This window comes from Arvicanthis niloticus, chromosome 1 (assembly GCF_011762505.2).
Source record: "Arvicanthis niloticus isolate mArvNil1 chromosome 1, mArvNil1.pat.X, whole genome shotgun sequence".
Classification (NCBI taxonomy): domain Eukaryota; kingdom Metazoa; phylum Chordata; class Mammalia; order Rodentia; family Muridae; genus Arvicanthis; species Arvicanthis niloticus.
In genome coordinates this window covers 39,604,454-39,632,402 of record NC_047658.1, presented here as the reverse complement: position 1 = coordinate 39,632,402, position 27,949 = coordinate 39,604,454, and the positions used below count along the sequence as shown (strand labels likewise).

Sequence of the window (27,949 nt, the reverse complement as noted above, 5' to 3'; positions counted from 1 at the left end):
GGCTTTGGACAGTGAAATCATTGGTGTCTGCGAGGACCAGAAGCGCTTTCAATAGCAGCCTTGGTGGCAAGCTGTAACATTGCTAAAGGGCCAGAGGACAGAGGCATGGAAGGCCTACCATGCTTCGGGTCCATATGATAGCAGAGGTGGGCAGCAACCCACCTGTAGACAGTGAGACCGGTGTTCTGTGCTTCTTAAACAGAGCAGCTCATATTGTCATAGATGAAAGCTGACAGCCATCTATCCCTGAAGGCATGGTTCTCTCACTTAGCCACCCAGTCCACCACAAGTGGGTCTATGTTCCCCAAGGAAGCTAAGGGAGATCAAAACCAGCCCATGACCTCGGGGACTGGACTGGTCGTTTTCTATTGCTATTAACCGAGTATCCAAGACTGGCTAGTTAAGGAAGATGTTCTATAGTTCACAGTGTTGAGGTTTCAAAATCATGATACCAGTATTGTCTCAGCTCTGCGTAGGTTCTCTCATGCTGTGCAATATGGTTGATGGTATCGTGGCAGGAATACATCGGAGGGAAAGAAATCACAGGATGAGAGAGGAAGCCAGACAACAAGGAGGGGAGCAGTTTGTTCTGATTCTCCTTTCTCAGAGAGCTAACTGGGGTCCTGTGAGAATTACACCAGTTCCTTCTGAGACTGCTGTTCTCTTATCCTAAGTTCCTCTCAGCCTCTCCTTTTATGGATCTACCCCTTCTCAACATTACATTGAAGATCAATATTCCAACTCGTGGTCCCTTGGGAACATATTAAAGTACATTTAAGCCATAGCATAAGGAAATAGGCTGACCACTGAGAGCTGCATATGGGGTGTAAAGCCTAAGAAATTCAGAGTTCAGGGAATTCTGTGGAAGATGGGGAGAGGGTTGTGAAATGCCATATTGTATGTGAGATGATTATTACAATCAGGGTCTCATAGCAGCTGCTGATGGCTGCACGGGGGTACACAAGACTCCCAACAGACAATTATGGATCAGGGAGGGGAACATAGGGACCTACCCGTCCTTGCTGAACTATTGGCTAATGGTGGATTCCTGGGGAGGGGCATCCGTTGTCTTCTGTTATGTATTAGCTAGTGAGCCCACCGGCTGCTAGCACACAGAAGCAGCTCCAGTTCAGTGGATCTGGGAAAGAAGCTTGTCGGGAGGAGGGCAGATGGGCAGGAGCTGGAGGAGGAGGAGGGTTGGCTGATGATAATCAGAACAGATCATACACATGTGTAAAATGGCCAACGAAAAATTCAGTAAAAGTAACAACTTTTGAAGAGCTCTGAAGGAGGAAGTTGCCATACTGAAGAGGTTCGTGGGACAGACAGAAGCAGGGGCAGCCTCTCAGCATTTTAAAGATGTTTCTCCACCTCCTTGTGCATCTCTGTGATTTCTTGGGGGGTACTTGTCTTTCCTCAGCAACACTAAAATGTTCTCCTTGTTCTTCGTGTCTGAAGTTTCACTATGATATATAGCCTATGGATTTACTTTTATTTATTATTTTTCCTATAGCAACATGGAACTTTATCTATATTTGTGTTTTCAAAAGATCTGCAGTCCAAAAGCTATTAAATGGAAACTTCTAGAAACAAACCATTCATAAGTTCTAAGCGGCCGTGTTCTGTTCTAAGGATCCCAATAAAGCACCACACTGCTCTGCCTTGCTTACAAGTCAAACCATCCCTTGGTCTGGTATATCCAGACTGCATATGCTGTCTGCCAGTTAATCACCTAATTGTCATCCAGGTTATTAGATAGACTGTGGTTTGTCCATGTGCTTGTATTGAGGTTACCTCTGTTTTATTTACCGGCCCCCAAACAAAGCCATAGTGTTGTTAGCAATTCAAATATGCTGACAAGGAACCAAAACAGGCTTTCTTTGAGTAAACATATCCTCAACTGTGGAAAAAAATTATATGCTAAGGTTGATAATTATAATTATTCTATTTTTATTGTTCTTTTCTTACTGTGTCTAGTTTAAAATTAAGTTTAATCATAGATTAGCCTATGCAGGAATGGGACACAGTTTGAATAGGGTTTAGTAGTACATTCTTACTTCCCCTGGAGGGATTGGCAGCCCCCCTCCCCCCCCAAGCTGCTGTGCCCCTGAGCTGTGCCTTTTGATGTAAGGACTCCTTCCTGTCTTTGGCCATTGTGTCTTCAGGCACCTCCTCTCTGCCATTTCCTTTATTCTGGTCTCTACAGCGACAATATAGAGAGAAGTTAACAATTTTCAAAATATCTTTGCTCTTTCTTACCTGTCTTTTCAGTTTTGGAAATCCGTCTGTCCCTGGGTGCTGTCTCCTGGGTAAAGCTCTTCAGTTATTACCTCTCCCTTCGTGAGTCCTCGTTTGATTCCTCTAGCTCTGGGTTTCATCTGCTGTTTTGACTTTTGCATTTTACTGACTTTGCTAGTCAATTCTGACTTTTCTCCTTAGATCTTTTTTTCTTCTGTCCTTGATCTTTCTCATGATTTCCCGTTCTTTTAAAATGTGCGCTCCCCTTTATCTCTTTGAACACCCCAAAATAGCCGCACGAAAGCGGAGCCCACATGTACACCTGGCTGTGTGCAGACAGGTTGTGTCTCTCTATCGTGACCTCTAGGTAGATCTTCAGAGAAAAACCAGGCAGGCTCTTCACTGCACCTGGCGGTCACTATGTCTGTGAAGCACAGACAGTGTCACCATGTCAGAGGTGTAGAGTTCATCTGAGGCCATTTGTGAGGGAGGCAGTCTAACTCAGAGAAATTGGCTTTGGAGAGTCAGATCAAAAGGGCAGCAGATCTGATTTCTCCGTGGGCAAAGGTTTGTTTATCCTGAGCTCAGAGCCAACCGTCCTATTAGTTTTGAACAGACTTAAATATTTTTCCACATTTGGGCAGAGCTTCTTACTTGCCAGGAGAAGGGTACAATAAACATATTGTTATGACTATCTATCCCAGGATGGGGGCTGGGCGTTATTCATTTTTTGTCCCTCCACCCTGCATCTATTACACTGCTCAATAAAAGTTTATTGATTTGCATTGTAAAACGGATAGTTAAAATATGAGTCATAGTGGCAATAAATTTTATATACCATAACTTGTATCTTTAGATGAGTGTTGCAGCTCTCTTGGGAACCTCTTGCCTTAACTGGGCATGTGATTATCGCCTCAGTTGATGTGGAGACCCCGTTGAAGTTGTCCCAGAGCCATTAGGTAAGTCACAGTTGATTATTCCATGTAAACTACGTGTTACTTTGCATTGTTGTATGTGTGCATGGAGGTATATACACATAACACAGTTGTAAATTTATGATGTCATACATGTGGGTATATGATCTGTTTGCTTTGCGAAAGAAAATATTAGCAAAGACCATTAACACATCAAACCAACTCTATTGTAACATCACCACTTCCACGAACTCTTCCCTTTTCCAAGTCCATCTAATAAAATGGCATTTGGTTTCCACTGAGCTTTCAAAACCTGTCAGTATTTGATAGGTCAACAGTTATAATCGTATGTTGACTTTTCAATGTCCTATGTTAACGATGTGTTAATACATAATGACCCTTGGACAGGATTTCCAGGATTGCTGTTTTTATAACTATCAGCTGGCACGTTAAAACTAACCTCAGTGGCAAAAAAGCCAATTGCAGGAGATGCATCCTGAGTTGAACATGTGACTGGCACACACAAGCTGGGAGTGAGTGCTCAGAGACTCTAAAACTCTTAAGGACCAGTGAGTTTGCAAGGGAACAGCTGCAGGGTACCTTTTAAAAAGTGGTCGTGGCATTGCAAAGGCATGGAGGAACACAACCCCTAGAGCAGCCCTACTTCCTGGAAACCAGCAGATGGGTCCTTAGTGGATGGGTTTGCATCTCGATGGAGTTGACTTGGAGATGTGTGATCCTCTGACCTGGAGAGGGAGGAAAAGAAAGGAGAGATAATGAGGAGAGGGTGGTGCCATCCCTGGACTGGTAGTCTTGGGTTCTATAAGAAAGCAAACTGAGCAAGCCAAGGGAAGCAAGCCAGTAAGTAACATCCCTCCATGGCCTCTATATCAGCTCCTGATTCCTGACCTGCTTGAGTTCCAGTCCTGACTTTTTTGGTGATGAACAGCAGTGTGGAAAGTATAAGGTGAATAAACCCTTTCCTCCCCAACATGCTTCTTGATCATGATGTTTGTGCAGGAATAGAAACCCTGACTAAGACATTCCCCGTTCCCCTCTCCATCTTTCTCCACTTGCTCATGGTCAGCCTCTACTCCCCCCTCCCCTTCTCTCTCTGCCTTTCTCTACTCCCCTCCCCATGCACTGAATAAACTCTATTCTATACCATATCATAATTGTTTGGCTGGTACCTCAAAGCGGGAAGGGATGTCTCATCATGAGCCCCCAGAGGCACCCACTTTCCTGACACCATACTGCGCCTCCACCAAACATATCTCTGGTCTCTCCTATCTTTTTATAAAACACAACAGCCACATTAGGGGGGTTACTTAGGAAATGTCTACCTGAAGGGTCACACTTGAGTTATGACATGCCAGATGCAGGTGTATATGGCTAGGGAGCACTGCAGGGGTGGATGGGAACACTGCCAACAGCGGGGACAATACCTATGCCATAGGGAGAGAATGAAGAGATTGCAGAGCACAGTGGAGTCTGTCTGGTGCTATGTGTGGGAAGCTCAGGGAGGGAGTGGAGGGAAGCAGCAGAAGGACCAGGGCAAGCTAGTGGAGGAGTTTGGGCAGGGCATGCTCTGTACTTCTCTTTATGATTTCCTTTTAATTTTCTCTCCTTCAAATATACCCTGGCTGTGAAATGGAGGATGTCTTAGAGACCAGAAATAAAGGGTCATATAATGCTATATGTGTTTGTAGTCCCTCAAATTTCATGTTTTGAAAATTTATCTTTATTGGGATTTGGGGGTGGGGCCTTTAGGAGGAGATTCAGCCATGAAGATGAGGCCTTCAGGAGCAAGGTTCATGGATCTTTAACAAAGAGGCCTAAGAGATGTGGATTTATCCTTCTATCATGTGAAGTAAGAAGCCGCTATCTGTGGAGCAGGGGACCCCTCAGCTGACACTGGGAACTTGAACCGTGGCCTTCCTTCCCATCACTCAGGACTTGGGCAGTAAACTTCTGCTGTGTGTATTGTACATCACCCATTCCAAGGTGACTAAAACAGAAAGCTACAGCAGGACCACATCAAGGAGCCTGTGACTCTGCACCTGGTGATGGCAGAGACACAGAGAAGCAGACTAGATATAAACACATAGAGACAGAAACCAGTGGCACCTGTTGGCAGTGCACGCAGGCTGTCATCATCTGTCAATCCTGTTCTCTATCATGATGTTGTGCTGAGGGCTATGGTAAGTGCATTGGGTGGCCAGCAGAACTGAGGGCAGTGAGCCTCCAACCTTCATCTCGGAGGCTGGTTCTAGAGACCCTAAGCTCATGGTCCTCAACCTTCCTAATGCTGTGACCCTCTAATACAGTTACTGTCATAGTGATTCCCAACTATAAAAGGATTTCTGTTGCTGCTTCAGAACTAATTTTGCTACCATTATGAATCATGATGTAAATATCTGATATGCGGGATATCTGATCTGCAACCCTCCTGAAAATGTCAATTGACCTTAAAGGCATCAGGACCCACAGGTTGAGAACCACCACTTTAAAGTAATATAATTGGTGCTACTAGTAATCCTAGTAAGCAGATCCTAAAGTGGAAATTTGGAGTGACAATCATCTGGATATGAGGGCTCCCCTGGAGAACAGAAGCCTCTATCACCAAACCTTCCCTGATGGTGTGTTAGCTCAAGTCTTTTGAAAGATGTGCGGAAATCGAGATGTGATCGATCAGGCCATGATACAATGACACTTGCTACACATTGGGGATGCAGGGAAGAAACAAGAAAAGCACTGCAGCTGATTAATCACCGATTGAAAGTGAAGGACTCCATCAGACAGCTTCCTTGGCAGCCCAAGGGATCCAGTTCCTTACAACTGGAGGGCTTGGGGCAGGGCTTTTGATTTTGAGGCAGAGTCTTTGTAAGCCATGGCAGTCATAGCACTTGCTGTGTAGACCAGGCTGGCTTTGAACTCAGAGATCCACCTGCCTCTGCCTCACAAGTGCTGGGATTAAAGATGTGTGAACCATCCACAGCCAGGCCACATCTTTATAATGGTAGGGAAGTGACAGAGATGAGATTATTAGGAGTCTACCACAACAGATATTTATTAACTTAAGTGTTCGGGTGTTCTGCCTGTATGTTTGACTGCACCACTCTCATGCAGTGCCCACGAGGCCATAAGAGAACATCAGATCCCTTGGAACTGGGGCTACAGATGGTTGGGAGCTGCCATGTGATCCCTGAGGTTGTAACCAGAGTCCTCTGGCACAGAAGTCAACGCTCTTAACTGCTGCACCATCTCTCTCACACTTGTATAGCTTTTCTTAATAGTAAAAAACTGGGAAGTGTAATTATTAAAATGCATGGAAATGTCATTGTAGATGCAGGAAAAGGTCATTAGCTATAGAGAAACAGACAGTCAATAGAACCATCTATTAGGGCAGGGTAAGTGTGGTCTGACAAGGGTCTGACTCAGTTTATACACTAAATAACAGGGGTGGATGGTCACAGGAACAACCGTTCCCTTAAAACTCGTAACACATTTTTTGATTTCTACTCTCAGCCAGATTTCATGCTCAGAATCCACGGACTGAAGCTGGGTCTCGGGAAGAAAGCTCAGAAAGCCGTCCGTTCCGATCTTCCCCCAAAGGAATCTTCAGCCGTTTCCTTGTGCAGGGGAATGTGCTAGACATTTGGATTGCTGCCGCACACTGGATCCAGGTTGTAGCCAGGAGCCAGTGTGACCCCATAGTCTTCCCTTTAGAAGTAAAATAATATATAGTCCTGGTTCAGGACCATTTTGGTTCATAGTGTTTTGTGGGTCCATGAAGCCACCCAGTGATCATCCGCCATGACTATGAATACAGAATTAGAATGGATGGGCCTGGGCCATAAAGAACCACTATAGTGGGGCAGGCCAGGTGAAGCCCATGCAACTGCCTTCCTCTCTGTAGGCGCAAGAGTAAATTGTGATACTTAACCTAGTAAGAATGTCAGCTTACTATATGATATGGAGTTGAGGACAGAATGTAGTACCTTGTACGTGCTCTCTCACTGAGCTATCTTAACCGGCCCCAAGGATGGGATATTTTAGTGTGTTCATTAAAGATGTAAAGAAGGAAGGCAGGAGATGATGTCTCCAACATAGTTCCATGTAATGGGCATCTTAGCCTTAAAAATTTTAGAATCCTGTGTTGACAGGGGACTTTTGCAACTTGTAAAATTATATTTATGTGGGTGAGAAGTATGTGTGCATGGACATGTCACAACATAGCATGCACATGTTACGACACGTGGACATCAGAGGACAACTTTGTGGAGTCGGTTCTCTGTTTCTGTCAGGTGGATATCAGGATGGAACTCAGGTTAGTGCTCTTAACACTAAGTGCCTTTGCTTGCTGTGGGCCAGAACTTCCATAGCTTTGACCAAGAATTAGCCCGGGTGAATGTCTCTGCCAGGTGTGGGATCTTGGTTAGGGCACGATGACATGGTTCACTGGCAAAGAGAATGGCCACGGACTATGTGCTCTTCCATCTCTATTAGAGCAAAGCAGTTCACACGCAGGAGGGGCAGGTCACAGCATCCAGGAAGGCTTTCCTCAGGGCCAATGTTTAGCTTTCCCACTCTGCTCTGACAGAGCTGACAGTGCATAGAGCCTCTGCAGAATCACACTGGCACACCTCATCCAGGACATGAAGATAACCACAGATGGACAAGAAGCAGTAGGTATGCAGGAGGCTGCAGTAAGAAACATGCACCCCTCCCCTCAGAGCAGAACGGGAGCCAGGCGGGGCCAGACACCTGTCTATCAATAGAGCAGAGGCCTCAGACACTTTGGGCTAGACTACCACACCATGCTGTGTCCTGCTTCCTATGTCAAAAATAAATGACAAAGTTAAACGTGGCGACACAGGCTTCTGTAATCCTAGTTCCTCAGAAGGCTGAGGCAGAAGGGGGGGGGGGGGATTACAAAATCAAGCTCTGCCTGGGCTAGAGTATGTTCAAGGGCAGCCTGTCCTGAAGTTTTAAAGAGGAGAGCCTTGGGCTGGGGGTGTGGCTCAGCAGTAGAGGAAGGGCCTGGCTCAGTGTCCAGGGGGAGTCCTCTGGGGACTAGGGTTGCCCATGCAGAATCAATGCTTCAGTAGCAGGACAGCCTAGAAACACATGCCCAAAGCAAACCTCAGAGCTGCTATGCAAGGACTATGGAATGCTTCTCTTTCCCTACTGGTGTAGCGTCCATCCCTTTGCCTGTCCTACCTCTTTCTCTTAGGTATTCACGGATACAGAGAAACTGTAAGATACAGAGAAAGTGGTACCTAGGACCACTGAGGAGGAGCCACATCTGCACGAGCCTGAGATGATTCAGTCTTGGAGCTACAGTCTGAACCAGATGTGGAGATTGAATGAGACCCCAGGGGCAGAACAACAGTGAGTGTCACATGTCACAACGTGCAGTGATTGATATTATATCACTTTACCTGGCCAGAAGATGCCTAGCTGGCTGCTAAGGCATGTCTGAGTGGGTCTGAATGCTTCATCCAGACATCAGAATCAGACAACCGAGCAGACCAGATTGTCTTCAGAATGTGGGTGGGTACCCTCCGATCAGTGGAAGCCCTGTAACAACAGGGTGGATGAATTGACTTTCTTCTTTCTTCTGTCACTGGCCCATCACAGGCCTGGAGCTTCCCGTGAGACTAACCACATCTTTGGGGAGTTGTGTGTGCTCTCAGAAGTTTCCAGGACTAAGGATGCTCTGGGAGAGACACTGCTAGTTTTTAAAGCCTGGATCTTGGTGAAGGGCAGGTACAGGGCGAAGCCTAAGCTACTTCGAGCTAATGGGAAGGTCAGGAATGGGGTGCTACAGAAGCTGGGGGTGGTGATTAGTAAGGGGGAGGGCTGTTGGGAGCTGGAGAGGTCTTTAGTTGGTCTAAGCAACCTGACACTGGGAAGTCATTGGTGACCCATCAAAACCTATGTCAGGGTAGAACAGGGCATGAAAACCAGGGAGCAGGCTGCAGGGCAGCAAGGAGTCAAGAGCAGAGGGCACTGTTTGGTGTGGTGTGGCTTTGCAGGACAGTGAACACTGCTTCACTCTCAGACTGAAGGACACAGAGGCAGACAGATTTTCCTAGTGGGAAGTGGGGAGGCTTTTGCTGGGGTCTTTGGCAGAAGAGTGAGGGAGAGGAGGAGGGAGCGAGCAAACACCAATGTCCCGGGTAGTCAATGTCTGAAAGATCAACCAGCTCCCCAACAGTCCTCACTTTGTCCTTGAAGTTCCTGTAGCTTGTGTATTTCCTGTTGTGTGGTCTCTAGGCTGGTCTGCACAACAGGACTGTGGGACCCCAGGAGGCCTTCTGGTCTTCTGTGTTCTGGACTGTTCTACTAAAATCTCACCATTGAGCAACCATGACAGCTTCACCCAACAAACCAGATAACACTGAGGCTACCCTACCCAGTGTTTAAATAATTATTACATATTAGCCTCCCTCTTCCATCAGAAGGTTCTGAGGAAGGAGAAAGCTTCCTCGAGTGTTAGGGACAGGAGAGAGATGGTTCTGAGTGTGAACACTAACTGCAGATTTCCAGGAGCTGAGGTGAAAAACAAAACAAAATAAAACAAAACAACAACAAAAAAACGGTTGGTCCCTGAACTCTTGCAGAAGTAAGTCTAATCTACAAGTTAAAAAGCTTTAAGAGGTAGAGACTTAGTCTGACTGTGGTGTTCTGGTCGTTAGGGCCTATGGGAGATGATCAGGATTAGATAAGGTCGTGGGGCAAAGCCGCCCTCACTCTATCCTGGCAGCTTCAGAAGAGGGAACAAGGCCAGAGGAAACACACAAGCGCACTTTGTGTCTCGGCAGGTGATACTCTGTGCTGCCTTGAGACTTGGCCAGCATCTTACGTAACTTCCTCACCTTGGAACCTCTGAGCCCTGGGCCAACCTAAAGCTTTCTTTATAAAGTTACTTGCCTCAGATATTACAATGGCAATGAAAATCGGATTGGTAGATGTGACAACGGGGGACTTTGAAAGTTTTTCTGGTAAACACGTTGTCTTCATTTGGTGCAAATTTTGGATACTTTTCTGACCTTAATGCTCTTTCTCCCCACTAAGAGGGAATATCCCTCTCTTACTATGGGCCCAGATAGGCCCCATGTGGCAGTCCCAGTCATAAAGACACAGTACAGGTGTCGTGTCCCTGCCCTCAGGTTGTTAGGGATGTGAGCATGTATGGTGTGACCAGGCTTTGTGCTCTAAGGTTGCCTACAGTACTGTCATCCAGCAGCCTAGTGAAGGAGTTGCCAGACCTTGGCATCCCTAGACAGGGAAAAGGCCAGGGACTGAAGAATTTATTAGCATTCCTTTGGGGAGACTTAGGCATCCGCCAGCACTGCATTTACTAGTGGTCTCCAGACAGTGGCCACAGTTCCCCACAACCATGTTTCAGAAGCACCAGGCTACTGCTGCAGCAGGGAAGGACACCACCCCCTCCATCAGCCCCCGAGGACTGGCTCTTGTCTTCTATCCAGAGATCTTAACACTGTTATGGAAAAACATTTTATTACACATGTTCAATTTGCTCCCAAAGAAATGCTGAGTTTTTCACGGCTATGTTTGTCTTTTGATGTTTGTCGTCTACTCTTCTGTGTTCTTTCATAACCAGCACCCCAAAGTAAAACAACACAAAACAAAACCCACGGATACAGTACTGAGTGTAAGTTAACTAGTGGGAACTATATACATTTGGCTTTAAAATGGCAGAAGAGCAGAGGTTAGAGGTCGCCACCACGGCTCCTTTTCTGGGTTCTGATCAAGCCACAGACAATGGCGAGTGGTTTGTCTTGCACCAGTGTGAATAGCACCATAAGACTGAGAGACGCTAGGGACATATCTGTGGGACCAATGAGGGTACAGTACTTGAGTGACAGTGACAGTGTGGGTTTAACACAGGGGCACCACCACTGTGACCCCAGAGCTTTGATGGTAGAATGACATTGTGGTGTTCAAAGTGAAGATGCCAGCATTTGCTCGGAAGGCGCATGTGTGAGGGGCTTAACGTTTGTGGTGTGGGGCTCCTTCAGGTGATAGGTGACTAGGGGCAGGCATCAGAGGCACCAGGGACAGTGCACACCTATGGGGACTTGCTCTGCCTCGGTCTGCCTCTGCAGATCCACAAGGAAGATTGCGTGGCCTCCTGAGCGGGCTATGCTGGTGCTCTCATTGATCTCTGGCTCCAGAATATGAATATCTTTGTGTAAACTAACAGAATCTCTTGGGCGGAGGGAAAATCGACAGCACCGTCCCCTCTGCCTTTGAAGCTCCCTGGAATTTGTGGGTTTTTGAAACAGCTGGTGACCAGGCCTGAGCTGGGGGGGGGGGCAGTGTTTAGCACAGCACTGGGGTGACAACCAGTGGGCTACTTCATCCTGACACTCTCAGAGCACCTAAGGAGTTGAGTCTTCTCAACACTCCTTTCTCAGTTCAAGTGGAACCAAACAAATTCCCTGCCACTCTGACCATGTCTGTGTGATGGGCTAGTAAAAATTAAAACAGAACAAAACCCAAAACAAAAATAGAAACAGCACCAGTAATAAATCAAGAAGTACTTGGAGATGACCCCATGGAAACTGGCCCAAGTGAGCACTTCCGTCTGACACCAGGAGAAGATGGGCCTCTCAAGGTAGTTAGTTCATAAGCACCCATGAAAACTCTTGGAGAGGTGGAACCTCCTGGGCAGCTGCGAGTCTATCAGCTGGTCTGCTCTTGGAGAGGTCAGTCTGGCACTTCTCTGGCCTTCTGGAGATGGGAAAGTTCTGTGGTGAGGGTGATGGCATGGGGAGGAAAGATAGAACTTTCTCCATCTTTCCATGCCATGAATAAGGAAGGTGCTAACTGTGACGCATTGGGTAGGAGAAGTCTTGATGGATGTTTCAACCACATGCTGTTCCTCCACAAGCCTTGGCACATCTTCCTTGTGTCCAGATACTGAAGCCTTATGTTGCAGAACCCAGGACTGATGTGTATCCCAAGGTGTCGCAAACGTCATCCTAACTTAGAAAGGCCAATGTCACTGGAAAGCTGCTTTGCCAAGCTGTAGCACGTATATAAGGTACAAAGCCTTATGGAGTGCAGGCCAGAGTGGATGCGACTGGGAGCCGGCCACCCCTGAGGAAGCTGAGGGCACCTTTATGTCAGGAAGCAACGCCTGGACCATGCATGCCTGTCCCATTTCCTAGCACCTTGAGGAGAGGCTCCCCTGTCCCCCTGTGGGATACACAGCTGAGCTCTGAAAAGCAGATACCTTCTCAAATCCAGCTCTTCGGGAATGTTCTCCCACACAGGTGGCGCACAGAGCTGTGTGGCACTGGATTTCTCGTTGGTCTATTCAGATTTAAATTCTCAGGGATGAGATTTCTAAGGATTTTGAGACTTTGTTTTTGAGATGGGCAGAAACCAAGTCTTGGTTCTTGGGTTTGTAGGAAGGCAGCTCATCCCTCTTCCAGAGAAGCTGTTAGCAGAGGCTGGTTGATCAGGGCACTGCTGACTTTCAGGACAGAGCCTCTTCTAATGTGGAGTCTCATTTCCATAAAAGCTACATCAAGCCCAAGGAATGCAAATGTCAACAGAAAGCCAGAATAGAAGCACTAAATTCTCTCTCTCTCTCTCTCTCTCTCTCTCTCTCTCTCTCTCTCTCTCTCTCTCTCTCTCGTGTGTGTGTGTGTGTGTGTGTGTGTGTGTGTTTGTGTGTATAATTTTTATCTACCAGAGGTGTTCCCGTTTGAGGTACATAGGAGCTTGGAAATTAAAATTATTTTTATGACTCTTGTGTCGTTTTTCCTTAGAAAGCCATCCAGTGGCTGTTAACAGTATATTACGTTCAAAGGACTAATGGCAAATGTCAAGTCTACTCTCCAGCTCTAGGCAACTGGATTCTTGAGGTGGCCTTATTGTGGGAGCAGAGGAGAGCTTTGGGGGTCCTGGCTGCAGGGCTGGTGTGCTTTTGGGTAGGGTGAGGGCTCTCCACTCACTAACTGCCACGCCTCAGACCTTGAGTCAGAGCACTGAGCAAGCACTATGCTGGCTGTCCGTCACGAGCTTGGTGGAGAGGGCAGCTGGCGCATCTTATTTGCATAGAAGTCCCTACAGGTCTGGCAGCAGCGCTGGTACCATCGCATATCCTGGCAGAGGTCCTTCTCTCGGATGACCCGGCAGTACACCGTCCACTGGTCCCGTGTGCATTTGTAGGTCAGAGCGGCTAAGGGGACAGTGGAAAGAACAGAGAGGTTAAAGTCATGGCTAAATACACAGAAATGACCCATAGGTCTCGTCTCCCTTCAAGCACACGTTAGCCTTGCATAAACGTATGGACCTCGAGGGCTATATATATGAAAAGTGCTTTTCTCCAATGGACCTAACTCTGCAGCCAGCCCAGTCCCCTGCTTGAGATACTAGTGCTGGCTTTTCAGAATAAGAGACACTAGACAACTTGCTCCTGAGCCTGGAAGAGCTGGTCTGTGATGGACGGTACAGCCTCTGTTGGCATTTACAAAACATGGTGACGTGGAACAGAGGTCATTTAAAAAAAGGATCTGAAAAAGTGCCCAATTGAAGGGTAAACATGAGGCTCACATTTCCTTCAGGGTCTTAGTCCTTCAGAGAGAACACCCCGCACATAGGAGGCCCCTGAAAAGATACCAAGCAGACTTATGCTGGCAGTAGACATGGCTGTTACCTCAATGCTCAGCAGCTCCCCCAGCTCAGATGGAAGCTGCCTAGAGCTCCGGGTAGTGTGGTGGTGAGTGTCGTTAACCTAACAGAAGATTGGTTCACTTAGGAGACAAGCCACTCGGCATGCCCATCAGGAATCATCTAGAATGGGTTAACTGAGATTGGAAGACTGGTCCTGAATGTGGGTGTAGGTACCATTCCATGCCTGGGGGCCTGACATGAATAAAAAGGAGAGAGCAAGCTGAGAACCTGTGTGTATCTCTCTCTGTTTCCTGACTGCGGACACAGCATGACCATCAATCTCACTGTCCGTCCACCATGACTTCCCCATGATATGGAGGATACCCTTAAAGCATAGCCAGAATAACCCCTTCCTTAAGTTTCCTTGGACAGGTATTTGTCGATACATTAGATGTTCCTTGGTTTATCCCAATCACTGGCTAGACTGTGGTAGATCCATATGCAGTCTTGTTCTGAGCACCACAGTCAAACTGCTTACAAAAAAATATAACCTTTCCACCTTGCCTGTGTGCAGACCCATCATGGCAAAGAGATGCCCATTAGACATCCTAGAGGATCTTTCTAGCAAGAAGCAAGGCTCTTCACCCACCTCACACACTGGTGCAGGATTGAGGATATTACCTGTGTAGGCAGAAGGGTGAGGGGATGGTCGAACACCTCTGAGCCTTCTTCAGCCCTAGCAAATGGCAGTCCCTTTAGCTTGCTCAAAGAAGATGACTTTCTGGCTTACCACAAGGGGAACAGTTGCACCCAGAAACCAGGGTCAGGGGAGGTACTCACCAAGGCGCGGGGAGGTGATGGTGTTCACATTGATCTTTTCATTGCAGACTTCCTGGTGGCACTGTCTGTAGGCTGCTGGCTTCGAGAGAGTTGGGCACTCACTGCCATGGCGTCCAGTGACTTTGTGCATGCATTGTACCACTCTCGACTGGAGCCCCTTCCCGCAGGTGGACGAGCACTGCCAGAGACAGGGACAGCCTGAGCTGAGAATCTATGACATGATCCTCCCATACAGCTGCTCCTGGGCATGTCATTCCCAAGGGCCCGCAATATCTGCATGTCAAGGGTGCTCACTACCTGCTGGAAGAATGCTTCAGGGTGGCATGAGATAGCCTCAAAGCATATTATACTGAATCCCTAACCCCTCAGTGGCTGATATAGGTAGTTTAGGCTTTGGTTAATCTCGATTGCTAACTTGATGGGATCTAGAATCACCATGAAAACACATCTTTGGGCATCTCTGGGAGGCAATCATGTCTAGGTTGGGCTGAGGTGAAGAGCCACCCTCTGTGTGAGTGGTGCCATGCCATGGGCTGAGGTCCTGGACCGAATATGCTGAGTGCTGGCAATCATTGCTTCCTGTTTCCTGACTGTGGGCACGATGTGACCAGCTACCTTTACTCCTGTCATTGACTTTCCCACCTGAAACCTGAAATATGACATTGCTTTCGTCAGGTCTTTTGTCCCAGTGATGCCACTGACACAGAAGTGGTTAGGTAAGGTACCGAGGAAAGGGCACCTGGGATGAGATTAGTGTTTTTATAAGACACAAAGATCATCAAGTGAGGATGCCAAGATTGTTCTCTGCAAACCAGGGGATATCAGCCCCATGTTTTGGTGACACTGTTGTAAACACAACTGCTCTTCTTTAAAAACACAGCACCGAACTATGAGCAAGAGGAGGTATTTGATAACGAACAGTGTCCCTGGCTATCTCTACCACAGACAACACGTAGAGTACTGCAGTCCTAGAAAAGTGTTAGTTGTCAGGATCTTGTGTTTGCAGCATCTTGTGGCTGCAAGGGGAGTCCATGTACAGTGCTCTTGGCTCTCGAGGCTTATGGACACGCCCTCCATGTTGCACAAGGACCAATTTCCCTAGCGTTGCTTTCCTGAGTCCCTTCCATGTTTAGTGGCACATGACTGTATTTCCCAAGGTGGTTTTGTCCTCTCCCCAAACCTGGCTCCTCGGCTCTTACTGTCTCCAGGACCCTTGGAACCGTTTCTCCACAAAGTTGGTTTCCTCCCAAGTTAAGAACCGCATCCACGTGCGTACCTTGTTCATCTGGTGTCCCCAGAGCCCCTCACTTCTCTGATTTATGGGGTACTGAGAACACTCTGCAAAACTTTAATATGGCCCAGGCTGCACAACAGCCCAACTGGAGTTAATCACAGCGCCCAGGGAAGGGGAGGAAAGGAACTCTCTTACGCTGTGTGTGCACAGAGAAAGCCAGGTGCTGTCCTGCTCAGTGTTTCCCAGAGTCCCCCTGGAGTAGAAGGAGGGCCTACCTCGGAGGTTATGGAAGTCATAGGCTCATGGAGGCATTGGTGGTACTATTTTGCCCAGGTGGGCTTTGGCAGCTCCTGTTCAGAGAGACTTCTGGGAGCAGGAGGCTTTGCCTTCCTGTCTGACAAGCAAGGTCATGCTGGTGTTTTCACTCTCAAGTGTAAACATTCAAGGGAATGCTGCTTGGAAAGATCACCAATCTTCAAATCACAGAACATGTGGTAAAGTACAGGCAGCTCTCCACTGGGCTGTCACAGCATGTTCAAACCAGCTCGGACTCTCTCCCTGACATGCAAGGCTGGCCCTACTCCTGGCTTCATGCCCAGTTCTGTATCCCAGACACACCCACCAGAGGTTTCTTGCAGCCTGGAGAATTCATCCCTCATCACCAATGCAGATTTCTAGGTGCTAGCCTTAACCTCAGGAGTACCAGGGTTCATAAATGTCTGAGGGGTGCTGAGGTCACATAAGGAGGTTCCCACTAACAGAAAGCCCTTGAACATGGAGCAGGAGCTGAGCAATGTATTTTTTAAGGGTATCTTGCATGAAGCTAGGATTGGCACAGGGTTAACCCAGTAAGCTTTGAAAAAAAAAAAAAAATCCTGATGTCCTGACCTCTGGAAAAAAAAAATGTATCAGGGGAGACCATGGACATTACCTTTTTTAATTTCAAGTTCTTCAGGTGGATGTAGTGGGTATCTGGAACTGTGAGCCCCCAACTTAACCCGAGTTTCTGTGCCTTGTAGAAAAGGCAAAGGCCTCTTCCTATGAGGCCATCATGTATTTATATCCAGCTAAGCATAATTAAGCTAGAATGACAGCCAGCTGCAGCTTGCACTGCTGAATTTATGTATAGCTGACAGGTGTGCTCAGACGAGGCCACGGCAGCCTCCCGTCAAAATAACACTTAATGTTTTCGGAAGAACAAAACTGCTCCAAGTTCAGGAGCAGCAGGGAGGCGTGCTTTCCAATATTTTTTAGCCAAAGTACTATTTGGGAAAACGCCACTCATCTGCGTAACCTCCATCAAGGGTCATTATGGGTCTTATGATGATGGCACAAGGGTTTAAAAAAAAACGAAGCAAAACATTTAACTATCTACTCCTAGAGACAGGATCTCATAAATGCACAGAAGAGAGATGGCCTAAGACGTATAAAGATCACTTGGAAAAGTAGGTGCACTTACTTACACTGCATAGTCCATTTGAGTAAGGTCGGTGGCACTGTCAGAGCAGCCAACTCACAGCAGCAGAGCAAAGCCACACCATCTGGTACGATGCCATGTCTATGCAATGTCACACTAATTTGGAGCCATTCCATCAGGTGACGAGTCAATCCACCACAGAGCAAAGCTGGGTCAGCACGTGCAAATGTACATGGAGGTGTGTGCCAGAGTGTCCCGAGGGAGTGTCCCATTCAAAATGTGCTCTCTCAGCAAAGCTAGCCGGCAATGACTATGCGTGCCCTGACACATATGACACAGGTGTCTCAGGGGAGACGGTGGCGCAGACAATGCAAACATCCCATTGTAGTGTACATGATTGCTATCTGATTCGGTGGCGAGTTCATAAGGCCCAGTTTAAAAATTCTAGGGAAAGAAAATGGCTTGTGTCTAAACCCAGATGCCTAGAACACGAGTCTAAATAATTAAATTAAGGTCCAGTAAGATGGCTCAGGAGGTAAAATTGCTTGTTGCTAAGGACCCAAGTTTGATCCTTAGGACCCACATCTCGAAGGAGAGAACTCATCTCCCCAAGTTTCCTCGGACCTCCACATGTATGCTATGGTATGTGTGCCTGAGAGAGCACACACAAACACATGTATGTGCACACACACATGGTCACGTGACTTGTTCCTAAGACATTATTATCATAACGGATATTCAGATAAAACTGGCCACGTAATTATGAAAACACTCTGCTCCTGGCCAAAGCAGAATTGTGGCTGCTGTACAGCCAATCTCATTTTTGCGATGAGTTGATGTGGAGAAGCCTGCTTTTGGAAGAGAGGGACACGTGTACTAACCACAGCATCGTGAGCACGCCTTTCTCCCCAGATCATGGCGTGGACCACTCATATGCACCCACGGGCACCCTGAAGATGAGCATCCCCTCTGAAGGTTTTGGTTTCATTAAGAACAGCTCAGGGAAATGGCTGGCACCTCTGCCGTTGCCAATGTGCAGGTACATTCCACAAGGAAATTCTGAGGCTGATGCAGGCCCCCGAGCTTGACAGTGGGAAGGGTCTTTCTAAGGTCAGCTGCCTCATTCCCCAGGCTATCCTATCCTATGAATTAGAGGCTGTACCGGATGAAGATCTGATGGGTGGCCAGGGACCACAGTTCTGAAGCTTAGCATCATCTCTCTTAGCACATTTGATGGCTTTTAGTTCCCCAGCCTATAAAAAGGCTCAAGAGCTCCAGGGAGCCTGAGGTGGATGGATGATGCCTCTGACGTTCTTGAACAGGGACATCTGTTACTCCGAGGCAGGCATGAGCCAGGGTCCATTCTGGTGGAGGTCCTGCAAACCCTGCCCCAGGAAAGGATTTTACTTGAGTTTTGCCACATTTTACCAGGAGTCCTAGAGGGCTCTGCTCCCACAGCCAATGGTCATCTGACTCAGATCACCCGAGGAAACTTTTGTGAACATTGAGGCTTTGCTTATCCATCTAGAAGCTGAACCCGGAGTCTGCCTCTCAGGTGATGCCTTCCTGTGTTTGAGAGGAGTAGGCTACAATCACATCACTTTTGACCACAGGAGTGTGTTCTAATATGCATGTTTTGAAGACATAGCATTAAGGACTTTACTGTGAAAGTCCTAAACTGTTTCTGGGGTTAACTTTTCTTTCCAGGTATTCTGTACTGAAGACTTTCTCAGGAAATAAATAAGAATGGAGAATTCTCACTTTTGATTTGAGCCTGCCCCTACCTAAGAGCCACACAGCTTAACTCTCTGCAGGGAGTCTGTTAGGCAGGTGTTTATCATATCAGGGTGGGGAATGGGCCTGGCGGGACCCTGCAGGAGTCTGCTATATTATAGGTCTCAACAAACATTAGAACTACTATTATTTTTAGCTGCAAAAGCAGGACCAAGGATAAAGCTGCTGGCTGGGGGGGGGGGGGCAGGGGGGGAGCTGCAGCAGGTACACCTGGAGGTGGCCATCCTCCTTGGTGCCTTTGAGCTGTAGCTGTCAGTAGGATCTAGCTCCTGGTTGATCCTCAGCCAGATATCCAGGAGCACAAATAGGGGCCACTCTGGCAGAGAAGGAGCTGTTTTTTTCATGGCACCTTTCTGGGACCCCAGGCTCAAGTTACAGAGAACAGAGACCTGCTCTGAATTCCTTTCTTGTGACCTCCCCTGAGGCCCTAGACTTAATTAAACACGGAAGAGATGACAGGCAGTCCTGATAGCATCGGGTTCTGCCCCAAGCCTTGCTCAGAGAGCTGTTTTTTTCAGGCTTTTACAATCTAAGCAAACACATCTATAAAAACAGATCTGGTCTTGTTTGAAGCTCTCTCCGCTGCCCCCACCCCCACCCCCCTTTTAAAGTGGCTCATTTCATCAGCATTTAATGTGGCTGGCTCCCTGAGACTCACTTAAACCGAGACAGAAGTAAACCAGCCATAAATCCATGAAGGAAAGCACATCTTCAGGCCCGTGAAGGACAGTTCTCTTCCTGTTCCTTCTGTAACAAACATCTATAAAACACATTGTCTGCTGCCTGGTGACCACACTGTCAGTTGGGGCAGGAAGGGCAGGAATCAAAGACACTGGCTGAGTGAGGTGCCATGGTGGGGGCGCAATAGTGAAATAAAGGTTTTATAGGCTGCAGGCCTGATTCAGTGGTAGAGCACTTGTTTAGCATGCAGGAGGACAACCTGGCTTTCACCCTCACCCACGGTATAATCCAAAAACAAAACAAGAAGCTAGAAATACCCCACCACCACAACAAAAGTCAGGATGCAGACCCACAAGGCAAAAAGGGAGATTAATCGTGGATTTTTCTCATAGGCTTTTAAAGGAAATTACAAAGGGACTAGGAAAAAGGGATTTCTCTCTGGGTAGAGAGTTTTAGGTAAACAGGAGGAAACAGGTCACCAGACCCTTGTGACACTGTGCAGCAACAGTATTGCTTGGCACCTTTTAAAAAACAGTAATTGTAATAGCCATTACTGTAGGACCTGCCTGTTGACAGTGTACTGGGCTTAGGGATGTTCTAGTTAGTTCTCACACTAATAGCTAATAACTAGTAAGTAGCCTTACGTGCTTAGAGCACAGTAGGCGCTCAATAAATGCACCTGTAGGAAATCAGGTGCCACCTTTCAGAGGCAGGGTGTGTGCCTTGTGCCTTATGATTCCATGCTTGGCCACCCCTAGTAGAGAGGAGTCAGGTCCCCATTGCAGCTCAGAGGCTCTGTCCTGTGACACCCTCCTGGCAAGAAAGAACTCTCTATTCTCAGCTGTGACCAGCTGTAAGCAACAGAACATTCTAATGGGATGCTTTCAGGACTTGTTATTATTTTTTAAATCTTATGAGAGAAATGGTGTCCTGTGGGAACTTGTTTGGGGCATAGGGGTTCAGCTCAGGCTGCTCTGGGTAGACTGAGGCAGGAAGGAACTCCCAGGGCAGCGGAAGCAGGTTCTGGATGGTAAAGATGGAGCGGGAACTGTCAGTAGCTCCACTTTCTGTTTGTCTGAAAGGTGCCTGGCTGGTGAAAAGTCAGAAGTTCTTCAAAGGCTCTCCTGACAGTTTTCCCTCCAGTCTTGGCAGGAACAGCACAAACTGGGGCAGCTGTTGAAACCTGAAATAGCTGGTCTGGACAATAATGAAAATCTTCACAATGTTCGTGCTAATTCTGACATGGAAGGAAAAGTTAGCCCCATGCGCTCATGCACGCCCTCCCCCTTCAGCTTGGCTTGGCTTCCAGTGCCTCCCCTAACTCTGAATTTGTAATCTGACACCCGGATTCAGGTTGGGTCTTTAAAGTCAGGAAGCATGAAAGCCTAGCTTCTACAGATGATCTGCAAGGGCTAGGAAGTCCTCAGAGGTTGGCATGGAGGCAACTGCAATGATAGCTCTAAGTCCCTCCTCTGAGGAAAGAAGATTCCCATCAGCACTGTCCTCTCCATCCCTAGTAGTGGGGAGACATGGAACCCCAAGGAAAGCTGCAGACAGGCTAGGGACCAATGGGAGCCTAATTTCAGCATCTGGAAACCTGAGAGATGGTGGTGAGGGTCAAATGGGGTCACATGAGTGGATGTACTCTGCCAAGGATTCTGCAGAAATAACAGTTAGTCTTTATTTTGCTCTTGGGGCTTAGCATTTCCTTGTGCTGGTCAGGAGGCCCTGAAGGCACATGGAGTGGCCTACCATTTGCATCTCTGTGGGTTAGCATGGGATCTAGGGCAGAGCAAAGGCTCAGGTAGTGCTGGCTGAGTCCCAGTAAGGTGACCACAGGTCCACAGTAAGCAGAGACCCCAGCAATGCAAGCGGAGGAGTTATTCAAAACTTATAAAGTTTAAGGCACAAATGTAACAGAGATAAAATTAAGAATCCTTATAAACTGCTAAAGATAATTAAAACATAAAGTTTATGGTCTGTCACCTTATAGATTATCAAATTTAATGTGCCCAGAACTATGTTTGTAGTCATGCTACGTATTTATATAATTTATTTCTGGAAACAAACTTGGAGAGAAAGACCAAATTATATCTTCCATTATATATAGTCTTTTGTGTATGTTATTAAAGTTAAGCCTGAGGCAAGTAACTGAAGACAAGCTTAAAGTCTGTTTAGTGTAAATAATATTAAAAATCAGGTATATTGAAGAACTTAAGAGGCCAGTTAAAAGCCCTCAAACCCCTCAGAGAGATCTGAGTATGACATTTAAGGTGTTTGATGGGAGGGAGAAGCAGAAGATGGAAAAGGCTTCCTACAATGAACAGAAATGCCAGATTTTCACAGCATCCCTGAGGCCACCTCCAAAGAAGACAGGGTACCCATGGATTCCACCTGGAGCCTGCTTCAGTGGGCAAAGAACTGCACTTCACCTCACTCACCCCTAGGACCCACAAAAACTATGGACAGGCTGGACCCTGGAAGGCTGGCCGTCCCCCTTCACCTTGCCAAGGTAGGTCACTCTCCAAGTTCCTCCTCTACAGGAAAATCTCTCAGATGTGCTCTGGGACCTTGGCACCAAACACCTCCATCAAGATTACCACAGAGGAGCCCAGGTTGACTATCCAGATTAATGGATAAGACTGTCATTTTTAATTGATATGAAAGCCACTTGATCCATATTTCCTGTTCACTTTGGTAAAACTTTTTCTTACCCGAGTCTCTTGAATAAAAACACTTCAAAACTGAGGCTCAGTTACCTGCCAGCCTAAGTTGGTTTCAAGTGTAAAGGTCAGGCCTTGTGTTTTCCTGGAGCTAACAGGCTTCCTGGCTGATATAAGCGAAGCCACAAACAGATTTCAATTAAAAAAAAAAAAAAAATCCAAACTATCATGCTGTTGCTATGGACTTTAAAGATTGCTTTTTACTACACTTTATGATGCAATGATAATTTTAAAAGGACTTGCTTCTTGTCTTGTTAGGGTTTTACCCTAACATGGTGCTGTGAGCACCATGACCAAGGCAATTCTCATAAGGACAATGTTTAATTGGGGTTGGCTTACAGGTTCAGAGGTTCAGTCCGTTATCATCAAGGTGGGAGCATGGCAGCATCCAGGCAGGCATGGTACTGGAGGAGCTGAGACTTCTACATCTTCATCTGAAGGCTGCTAGGAGAAAACTGGCTTCCAGACAGCTAGGACGAGGCTTTTAAAGCCACACCCACAGTGACACACTCCAACAAGGCCACACCTACTCTAACAGGGCCACACCTCCTAATAGTGCCACTCCCTGGGCCAAACATATACAAACCATCACACTTGGTTTGGCTGCTGTCAATAACCATGCACCTATACCTGTGTAAATGGTTGACTATTTATAGATGGACAGGTATGGTAGATTGTTTCTAATGCAATTTGTGTTCATTTGGCTCCCACAATCACCACAGGAATCTGCATGTCCAGACACTGAGGGTGCCTGGCCCCCAGGTGGCTCTAATTGGTAACTAAAGTTGCCAGCGGCTAATGGTTGGGCAGGGAGACAGAGGTGGGACTTTAGATTTCCTGGGACCATGGGGAGAAGGGGGTTTTAGAAACCTCATGATGAGGAAGCGGAAGGATCAAGCCTGAGAGCTGCAGAAGAAAGCATACAGTATGTAAGAATCAGGCAGGGTGGCTCCAGCAGCCATGCTTCTGATTGGGTCTAGGGTAGCAGAAATGGAATTTCTCAATTTTTCCCCTTGGTTTTCTTTTTAAAATACAATCTCAATCTCTCTCTCTCTCTCTCTCTCTCTCGGTCTCTCTCTGTCTCTGTCTCTGTCTCCCCCCCCCCCCAAAGTGCTTTTCAATGTGCTTGGAATAGCTCTGTGTAATTCCTATCTGCCCAGTCCTCTTAAGATGGAGGTAGGAGGGTGGCAGGCAGAAGAAAGAATATTCATGCTTCTGTCCCAGATTTGTCTTTTGGGCCTTTGAGTTCTTCTTCCTTGGTTCTCTTTCGTGCCAGGAGATTTCTGTCTTATCACAGATGAGAGTTCATGTCTGGGTTGATAACTTCTCAGGCTTTATTTTTGCTATGGCTCAAAACACGAGTCTGTTCCAGCTGTTTGCAGACATTTACTAACTGCTTTCTCTGCAAGGAGGACTTCAATACAGATTATAACAGACAGTGGTCTTGCTGATATATCTAAACCTTTTATCACTTTTTGTCAACTTCAGAATTTCATGTAAGCTTCAGAGAGTCATGGCTTGGACCCACCTATCACAGCTCAAGTAAGCTCTGGATCCTTTGTCTGATAAGTACCCCAGTCAGTCAATGGGGCTGGCAAAGCTTAAGCTTGCCCACCTACTGCCTATCCCTGAGGATGGGTTCTTTCCTCCTCGACCTTTTTGATGTTCTCTGTCTTCCTTACCTTCTAGGTGGTGCCAGGCCTGGAAGTTTCAAGTATAGGTTTGAAATAAAGACCCCCTCCAAATTCCTTAGCTTTACCTTCTGTCCACAGTCTGTAATTACCACAGATATCCACTCAGCTGGCAGACAGCTTCCAGGGGTCAACCTTGGCACTAAGGCTGATCCCAAGCCAGGTCATCTCATTAGCTTTGGTGGGCCTACAAACTGGGAAGCCCTCAATTCATTGACATCCAGAAAGGAGGCCCTTGCCCCTTCCTGAGTGAAGAATGTTGCTACCATGTGGAGCAGCCCAGCCAGGGAAAGAGGGTTAAAGACCTATAGGAGCTGGACCACAAAGCACAGCCTCCAGGGGCTGACTTCTATGCCGGACTCTTCCTTCGGTCTCCCTTGGAGGGAATCCCTGGATCCTCCAGCTCCTTGGCCCACTGATATCAGTATTTCTAGTATTATTGATCGTTCCCTGTCTCATCAGGGTCTTTCAGTGTTAGGAAACCCTGCTATTAATGTCACAGTCCACCATGACCAGACAGCTCCCTAAGCTCGGCCCAAAATGGGGGACTCCCTTTTGTAGTGGGGCTTCCTCTTCTCTGTCTGACTTTATCTGGGGAGCCTGATCTCCATCCTCATCCTCCACATGAGGAATGTCACGTAGTTCTTGTCAAAATCACAGGTTCAAGTCCCTTTCTCCTGGTAAGAGCCTGCCCAGCAAGCATCTCTCCATGCAGATGAGGCATTCCCAGTACCTTAAGCTCCAGCTGATGTAAATTCACTTGAAAAACCCCTTCCCACTCTCCAAGGTTTATATAGGCGTCGTTCACCCCAAATAAAATATATATGCGCAAGCTGTTTCACCAGGTATCATCTAAGAGAGACGTTTCACATCCAGAGGGAGGAAGACGAACTCAGAACCACGTTTCAGGAGAGAACCGGTAAAATAACCCAATGTAAACCAGATGCTTCTGATAGGCGCTCTGCAGGTCTCCTACCATAGCCTGCCTGTCTGACTCTCACCAGGCATTCCAGCCTTTTAAAGAACGTCCTCATGACATCTCCACTCAGAAGCAGCTAGATAAGTAGAGTTGTTCCTAACAATAAACAAAAGGCTGCAATGTTAGGTCCAAAGTGGGCCCCCAGAATGGCAACACTGCTGACACTGTCCTAAATGACAGTCTGGGCTCAGCTCAGGCTGGGCTATGATTGGTCAACAGAAGGAGTACCACCTAAACTTGGCATCCTCAGACACCCTGCGAAATGGGTTTCTGTTTGTCAGGAAAACCCATTACTTTCGTTATTTCCCCACCCCACCCTCATATCCCCCATAGCCAACTAACTCTGACAATGGGGCATCTTGGTTCCCTGTTAACCCAAATAAGCTTGTAAGGATTGAAAATCCCTACACTAGCTCCCAGGCTATTCTGGCCCATGATCCCCCCCTTCTACTAGTTCCCAAGCTGTTCCAGCCTGCGCACCTCCCCCTACCACAAAATACCTCCTTGAAACTGGCAAGGCGTTCCCCACCTTCTGTTCTCTCTGCACAGCCTGGCAGTTCTGATGCCTCAATAAATCTTTCTTTTTACCCACAGAGTTGTCTAGTTTGGTGGTTTCACTGTAAGCCTTGTTTACATATGGGTGGTAATCCTTAGGTCTGCCGGTATGTGGTGTGTCCCACCTATCACCTCCCTGGGACAGGCTTACTTCTCTTGACAGCACTTGGGTGGAAGGGATCTAAGACTGTATGGGTAGGAAGACACACCTTCTAGGAGCCCCAGTCACAGCCTACTCTCAGTACTGGCTGTGAAGACGTTGCCTCCCATCAATTACGGGGTCCTACTGATATGAGGAGGGTAGGATGGCTCAGAGCAATAGTCTTCTATTTTCCATCAGTTTGCTTGCTTATTAGTCAGAGGAAAACAGTGGCACCCACATCCCTTGTTCCCATCACCTGGAGAGTGAGGTCAGGGGTCCCATGAGGAGTCCTATTTACCTTTCTTGCCAAAGAAGGCAGACAAGGAAAACCATAGGAAAATTTCTAACTGGATGGGGGATGTCCCCAGCCCCCAACTCCAATGATGGCAGCATCAAAGACGGTGATAGGGCGGACAGCTTTGGGGGTGATTCTTGAATCACATCTATGCCCTTTCAACTCCTCTTTGTTCCCAGCTGACCCTGCATACACATGTAACTTAGCATCTCTGGGTTCTGATTTGTATAACAGAGCAAACTTTTAGGCGATCTGGCTTGATGGATGTTTCCCTGATCATCGGGGATGGGAACTGGGAACATCCCCCATGGAGTTAAATCCCTGTAGGTCTGTGGGCTGGCCATGCTCTGCACAGAGCTGCTGTGGCTGGGTTGGGGTAGCTGATTCACAAACACACATAGCCACTCAGCCTATATGTAAAGTAGCCATGGTCTGGGGAGGGCATTACATTCTATGGATCCCCGTTCTTAATGCCAGGGACAACTGACCAAGCTGGCAATGTCAAGGTGGGCACTCTGGTCTCCCTACAAGTTGCTCTGAAAAGCCAGGAAGCATTCATCCACCAAGCCCTGGCTAGGAAGGAGAACACGTGACCTCTGCCTCCTGAGACAGATGAGAGGACCGGCAAGTCTGAGGGATACTGTGTTAGCATCCTCAGGCAGGGAGGGAACTAAGAGAAATGGAAGAGGGAGCCACATGACCAGTGAGTTTGCAGAGCTGCAAAGCACTCTGGGATCTTTTCTTGGCCTGTTTCTAACCATTGTTGGTACCTTGCTACTCTTTGTAGCAGAAATTCAAAGTCCTTAAGAAAACAAAAGTACCTAACCCTCCTCAAAACCAGAGGGGAAAGACATGATGCCAGAGATGGACCATGGCACTCTAAGGTCATAAGCACTCATAAGGCTACCAGCCCTTGGACTCCCAAAGTCACCCTATGCCCTGAGGACTAAATTGGGGTCCAAGATCTTGGACTCTGCCAGAAGACTGTTGGCAAGTGGCTTAATTGCTCCAATCTCCTTTTCTCAATGAGAGGAATGACTGATGAGGCTGGCTAGAGAAGAATGGGGATGTGAGACACAGGATGCACAACAAAGAAGAAACAGTCACTTTGTACCCCCAATAGTACATGGGCTTGTGTGGTCCTAGAACTCATCTCAGCCTCTGACCAGGACTGCCTGTGGCCATAAAGGTCATCAGTTCCTCCAAGGCTGGGCCTGGATAGCTGTGGGTCAGGGAAGCTTAAGTAATGAGGTCAAGTCAAGTTGGATGAGAACAGTCTTGTTACCCCGGGTCATAGCAGTGGGAACAGAGTGATGTGTTATAGGTGGCTGAGCTTAGTTGTCTAAGAGCTTGGGATATCCTTGTCTAGACCTTGGGATGCATGAACATCTTTGAGGTTCAGGTGAGGATAGCCTTGTGGAGAGTTAGAGCACTAAACCTATGGTTCGCTGCTGTCTCTACTCAGCACTCAGAGCCTCGCAGGGTTGCACTGTTCTTTTGCAACAGCTTTGAAGTTAGATTCCTTCTACCTGAGATTCATCCTGGCAGCCCCGCTGAACCTCACTAATGGTCATGATTCTGGGGTGTATCAGTTTCATTTGGGGAATGATCCTATGGCCTTAGGAAAGATTTTTTTGGTCTTCTCCAAATTCAGTTATCCAGTCTTCATTTCGGCACAGCAGGAGATACTCGTTGTTTTGCATTGGAAGTCTTGGGGGGGGGTGTTGAGATCTGATACAGGCTGGGGTACAGCATAAGAATCTCTGTGGGTATTAGTATCTGGGATC

At 47.3% G+C, this 27,949-nt stretch overlaps 1 protein-coding gene across 2 annotated transcripts in view; it reads right to left on the bottom strand.

Annotated features, from left to right (window-relative positions):
• Positions 1 to 10,665: 10,665 nt before the first annotated feature.
• The window catches only part of Adamts17 (ADAM metallopeptidase with thrombospondin type 1 motif 17), a 303,487-nt gene continuing 286,203 nt past the window's right edge, over positions 10,666 to 27,949 (bottom strand). For both annotated transcript variants that reach the window (XM_076935565.1, XM_034511269.2), the window contains 2 exons: positions 14,652 to 14,829; positions 10,666 to 13,377 (listed from right to left, as the gene is read on the bottom strand). In XM_076935565.1, coding sequence (XP_076791680.1) covers positions 13,211 to 13,377; positions 14,652 to 14,829 — 345 coding nt within the window. In that variant the 3' untranslated portion in view covers positions 10,666 to 13,210. The remainder of the gene's footprint in view (positions 13,378 to 14,651; positions 14,830 to 27,949) is intronic.